The 6410-nt window shown below is 37.3% G+C and overlaps 1 protein-coding gene across 1 annotated transcript in view; it reads left to right on the forward strand.

Annotated features, from left to right (window-relative positions):
* Positions 1-2997: 2997 nt before the first annotated feature.
* Cbr-cdh-4 overlaps positions 2998-6410 on the forward strand; it is a gene marked incomplete at both ends in the record, with an annotated part of 15735 nt that continues 12322 nt past the window's right edge. Inside the window, 9 exons of the mRNA XM_045243948.1 lie at positions 2998-3234; positions 3293-3397; positions 3444-3602; positions 3644-3895; positions 3945-4166; positions 4277-5047; positions 5098-5211; positions 5506-5760; positions 5806-5910. Coding sequence (XP_045096375.1) covers positions 2998-3234; positions 3293-3397; positions 3444-3602; positions 3644-3895; positions 3945-4166; positions 4277-5047; positions 5098-5211; positions 5506-5760; positions 5806-5910 — 2220 coding nt within the window. The remainder of the gene's footprint in view (positions 3235-3292; positions 3398-3443; positions 3603-3643; positions 3896-3944; positions 4167-4276; positions 5048-5097; positions 5212-5505; positions 5761-5805; positions 5911-6410) is intronic.

Raw genomic sequence — 6410 nt, forward strand, 5'->3', positions numbered from 1 at the left:
CGTGCATGTAAATCAGAGGTGCCGAACCAGCCCAAGCTGTGAAATTTAAAGTTTTTTTAGTTTGGATCCTGTAGATCATAAAATCCGTCTAGCTAATAAAGATGTTGAGATACAAAGCTTAGAAACTAGCTTAAAACTAAACCTTTGGTTATGATTCATAGTCCTTTGGGTGTATGTCTACAGGTGCATAACTGGAGAACCAAGAGCGTATTAAAAATTTGTTAACAGTGATCGCTAACCCCCATCGTCTTTTTGTGTAGAGAAAAAAAACAGTATACTCGCGACTCTATCCTTCATCCCAGAACTCGGACCGTTCGAGTTCTGTGAAAAATCCCAGAAATTGCAACGTTCAATTTCTGTGAATCACGTAAAATTTCCAAATTCCCAGAAATTTTGGAAATCGAAGTGATTTGGGATGAAAATTTGAAAANNNNGGAAAAAAGCGGGCCCCCCCTTATATCATTCAACTTTTATCAGTTGACATGTTCTCTTATAAAAATTGAGATAATTGGGCTCAAAGTTCACAAATCGGATTGGCCTTTTATAAGAGAAATAGGCAATATTGAACTTGTTTTTGAATATCTTCCTTATATATAAAACGCTAGAGGCGTCTGTTCGTCCCGATGTCAGTCTGTCAACTTTTGAAAAGCTTGAAAAAAATATAGACTTACGTGACCCTTTGAGAAAAAGTGAAGAGCGAAGCTACGAAACAGTGAAAAACTAGTTTGGATCGCGTCGAAGGTGCACCAGCTTGCTGGTTTCCCATAATTCTACTTCTCCAAAAATGTTCAAACAATCTCACAATTAATACCTTTATTCTCACAGTTTTCAAATATTCAAAAGGAAATCGAAATGTTAATCAAACGATATTCCCATGCTCGTTAACATTTTCTTTGTCCATCTTTCTCTTTTCTATATGCCTATCACTTTTCTTTTGGCACTCTTTGATTTGATTAACTTTGACATTTATATCTCTTTTCTCCGTTTATGAAATTCGAAATCCCATTTGAAATCAGGTTTCCCTTTAGAAGTGAACCTCTCAAACTAAATTCCTATAAGATAAGGTATTTGAAATGGTTCCCCCGTCGACTCATAAATCACCCACCACAGGATGATTTGAAACAATAGAGATTGGTTTTCATCTCTATTTGAAGGTCTCATCCAAATATTTCTTTTTATTTTTTTTATCCCTGATTCCTTGCCCTCGACAGTACCATTACCACCGCCACAGATAGTCAATGCCATCCGAAAACCATTCCGTCCTCTTCATTTTCTCTTCTTCCCCTCCGATTTTCCTTCTTTTTTCTTTGGAATCCTTTTCTCAATCTTCTTCTTCCTATCTCACCTTGGGAAGAACCTATTATGAATGCATCGTTAACTATCTGTCTGCACTGAGAAACAGAAAAGAACGCGGGATGAAATGTAGGAGAATTCAGAAAAAAGCGAACTGAAGAAGAGTGTAATGTTATACTCTTTTTCCTTTTTCAAATTGTTTCTTTTTTGGGGACACTTGCACATTGTGCTTCTTCTTCTTCTTTTTCTCATACAGTCACTCACCCATGTGTAGTTAGCCAATACCGAAAAAAGAGAGAGAAAGCTTGAGAGGAGGGGAGGTCAGTTTGGCCTCCTTTTCCTCTGTATTTGCATTTGTGGGAGCAGCCGCTCGTCGGTCTTTTGAGTGAAGTATTCAGAAATCTGATCAATAAATATTATATTTATAAATGTTATGAATCTATCGATCAAGTGCCGATAGATCGTTTGTGAACACAAGACACCCCTCCTATTTTTGGCAAACTTAGAAAAAAATGGAGTTGAGTTTTACTTCTAGCTTTTTTAGATCAATGTTGAAGCTTCTACACTTCAAAAAATCACTTTGGATTTTTTCGAAGATGCAAAAAAACGGTTCTGTTGTAAAAACAATGTAAGACTGAGTCACCTAAATAATCAAAAATTCGAAAAAAATTTTTGTTGGGACGATGTCGAGCTGACGCAGAGGCTTTTTAGTTGGCCACTTGAATCGCTCTTTAGAGTTAAAATTTTATCTGTATAAGAAAAACGGATTGCCTATTTCCTATCAATAGAAAAAAGTGGTGCATTTGTGAGACTGGGAATATTAGCATCGAATTGTTATGTATTGATGCATATAATATGCCGGAGATGCTCGATGACATCTGCCTCTCTACCTTTCTATTTGTTTAGGGATATGAGAAGCTTTCAAACGTAGCTAGCTTTCGTTTCATTGAAAGTTTCTTGGACATTCGTTTCTCTAGTCAGAGTAAGACATCAATTTCCTGAGAAGTGGTCTCTACTGTCATTAAAAACTACTCGTTCGAAAAATAACTGTTGAGTTTTTTTTCTCAAAAACAGGAACACTTGTGAATAAGTTATGATTACGGTAATTACTGAATTCATCTCTATCTCAACGTCTTCTATTAAGGCATATGCTTTTTATTATCCTTGGTGTGCCATCTGTCCTCTATCTTCTTCGTCTCTTGCTTCTTTTTCTTCTTCTCTTCGCAACATCTACGTCGATGGCCATCATTATTTGTTCCAAAATGTTCTTCTTTCTCTTTCCGTCCACACCCATTCACTATATCCCCCTCTTTTTTTTCAACTACGATTTGATCCTAAACACCATTTCTTCAAATGCTTTGACTGCGGCGGCAATCGTCATGGTGGTCCGAAACAGATGTGTTTTTAAACTTTTCCTGAATATCTTTGAAAATTCGTTCAAACTTCTCAATTGTATCGCAAATCGTTATTTTTTGCTAAATCTTACTGTAGCATTAAAGGATCATTTGTTCAATATTTTTTCCCTGGCTACTGTAGTCATTTCGCTGCAATTTGCCAAAAAACTTGTTTTTTTGTTGAGAAAAGAAAATCTTCGAATTTTAAAGTTTGTTTAATTTCAGAAAACGAAACTGCCAAATGCAAGTAAGAAGGATATCAACGGAAACATAATAACTTGCATTTCAATAATCAAAATAGCAAGAAAAAATGAAGAAGCATAGGGTCTTCCACCTGTTTCTTCTGATATTCTGTAAAACTGTTAATCTTGTCACCACCTCTTCTCCAAGAGAACACATATTCGAATTCACTGCTCCACTCTACAATTTATCCGTCGAAGAAAATTCCATTGGTTCGAAGTATGCACGCTCCGAGAACGCTACGAAAATTGGTGTCCCGCTGCCGGAAAAAGATGCGAATTGCAAATTTCGAGTTGCCGAAATTGCGGTAAGATTGAATTTTGAATGAGCATAAAATACAAAAATACATTTTATAAATTTTTCAGGGTGAAAAGTCATCGCTTTTCAAGGCGCATGCTCGACAAGTCGGCGACTTTGTTTTTCTACGAATCCGCTACAAAGGTGACAATCCACTCAACCGAGAACTAAAGGTTAATATCTGGATCTTTTTTTAGTGATTTTATTTCTTTTTTTCAGGACTTCTACGACATCTTAGTCAAAGCGACATGCAAACGACGAGATCTCTCGAATCTCGAAACCACTGCTCGGATCCATTTACGAGTGATTGACAAAAACGATGCGAGTCCTCTGTTTCTGGTTGATGAGCAAGGGTACGAAGCTGTCATTGATGATGATGTAAGTCCTTTTTTCAAAATGTTTATGTGGCCTCACTTCAGACTGAGCCATTTTCCACTGTTCTCCGAGTAGAAGCCTCTGATGCAGACATTGGAATCAACTCTGCCATTTATTTCTCGCTAGTCAATCGGTCTCATGATTTTCTCGTTGAGCCGGTGTCTGGATGGATCAGAACTCTACGTCATCTCAAACCAGGAAAGTATTCATTAAAAGTAAAAGCAGAAGATAGAGCTTCTCGTCTTTACTATTATGACGAAAATGAAGTACAGGCTCCATGGACAGAAGATGTTTTGGTACGCTATTTTTATGATATGTTCTTGATATTCATAATTGTTTTTCTAGATCACTGTTCGGGAAACGAAGCCGAAGAAAACAAAAACCTCAGTCGATCGGCGGAAAATCAGCCCGAATATTCTGAAAAATCGACAACTGGCTGCGGTAATAACATTGAAAGACGCTCCAAAAGAAGTGCTAGTCGGAATGAAAAGTAATGAAAAAGAGCATTGGTTTGAAATTGAACCGGAAGGAAAACTAACGGAAGAAGTACGATGGTTGCTGTTTGCGGTAAGATTTTATCTTTTTTTTCATTAAACCTAGATTAGAAGTAAGATAGAAAACGAAGTTCGATTGAAAACTTTGTAATGGGGATCCAAAAAATTAACGATTATTTTCAGAAAAACGGAACCCAGATTCCAAAAAACACCAATGTCACTATAACTATTGGAGAGGACTACGTATCAAAAAGTGGATTTTCGATTAGCAAGAAACCAATTGTTCCTGTGAATGAAACAGTCACAGTTCAAATTGAACATTTTCTTGAGCATTCAGTTCAATTTAACGTAAAGGAGGACTTGATGATCAAAACAGACGAGATGGCTCCGATCGGAAGAGTTTTGGCCCGATTTAACAATTGCACTCTTGAGAATCCTGATGATGTTTCGCTAATGCGATTTTCCATTTCTGATCCTTCTTCAAACATTTCACTTCCGTTCACAATAAGTTCCAAATCGGGAGTTCTTCGAGTCTCTTCGAAATTATCAATTTCGGAGAGAGTCTACAAGTTCAAAGTAGCTGTATCTCTTCACGGGATTCAAGGGAAGAAAGACGAAAGAGATGTTTATGTAGAAATTGTGGATTCAAATAACCATTCACCAGTATGGTCCGCAAAATGGATGAGACAAGCGCCGATTCCATTAGGAAAACCTGGAGACGTTCTTCTAAAAGTTGATGCAACGGATCAAGACGAAGGAGACAATGGAAGAGTTGTGTACAAGATCAACAGTGAAATTCCATTCGAAATAAACGCCAACACTGGAGAGATAACTCTGATCGAAGTTCCGACAAAGAGTAACAATTGGATGGTGACTGTGTGGGCTATTGATTTAGGACTTCCGTTATCAAGAATGTCTGCGCTGAATTTGATGTTCTATAAAAATGGAACAAAGGTATTTTGAAAGTTGAATCACTTTTTGATGGTCAATTACTTTTCTTTCAGGTTCCCGCCAAGCCAAAACCGGTTATCATTCAAGAAAGTGAAAACAAGCACTCTCCAGTCTTTTCTTCATTTCCAGAAGTTGTGGAAGTAACCGAAGATGCTCCAATCGGAACGGTACGTTGTTTTTTTTAGTTTGAAAAGTATTGAATCCACTTCCCGATATGATATGTATCTCTTGAAACTTCAATTATTGTCACCTCATTGACATGTATTCGAAACTCTTAATTCCAGTGGGACCGTTATTCCGGACACTGTGGAAGAGGGGTGTCAAACAAATGACAGATGGCCTATGATTTGTCTCGCAGCTGCACACAAGCAAGAGTTTTGACTGATTTGCTATGTGCGAAAAGGGCAACATCATAAAAGGGAATTGGATTTAAATGGGATTAAAAAGGGATCGAATATGAGCTGTTTAATAAAAATGGAAAGAGAGGGGTCATAGGGAAACTACTAGTTAAAATTTTTGATTTTCAGGTTGTCGCTAAACTTCAATCCAGTGATGAAGATGCTGGATACAATGGTCTGATTCGTTACGTTATCCAGGACATCTCTGGAAGCTCACATGAGATCTTGAGTGTTGACGAACAGAGTGGAGAGATTACTGTAGCATCCGATCTGACGCTTTTAATGAAAGAGAAACAGAAAGTTGTAGAGATTCAGGTAGCTGAACAACAACAAAATTTGATATAATACGAATTTTTATTTCAGGTAAAAGTGAGCGCTGTTGATGCTGGAACTCCTGTTAAGTCTGCCACCAGAACAATGAAGCTCCGCATTAAAGATGTCAATAATCATTCACCACACTTTGATGAGGTTAGTAGAGAATACACCACCAAAATATTAGGGAAGATGCGGGTAATGATCCTATAATTAATTGACAAGAGGGGTTAGTTGGGGTCAATGAAAGGACTCTCCTCTACAAGGGATTAGTCAGTAAAGCATGTAATGGATGGGTGTACTTTTATCGTGGAAAAGAGAAACAACCAGAAAGTCATGGGAAAACAGTGGTCAACTTTTAAAAGCCAATCTGTAAGAAAGTATCTCCAGTTCTTATTCATTGATATTCCGAATGGCCTACTCGGAATTTCGTAATATTCCGATTTTGAAAAATTCATAATATCGGAACCTTCGAATTTTTTAAAATTCCCGTTTTCCTATCACAAAAACGCCTAAAATTGGTGAAAAATTGACAAAAAGGTTTCGAAAACGCAATTACCGTAAAACCTCTAATAGAACGACACCCGGATCGTCCACTTTGAGCCTATATATCTCACTTCTTTTGAAAGATATTAAAAAGTGGTTAACTAGCAAAA

This window comes from Caenorhabditis briggsae, assembly GCF_000004555.2.
Source record: "Caenorhabditis briggsae complete genome, chrIII, whole genome shotgun sequence".
NCBI classification, from domain to species: Eukaryota; Metazoa; Nematoda; class Chromadorea; order Rhabditida; family Rhabditidae; genus Caenorhabditis; species Caenorhabditis briggsae.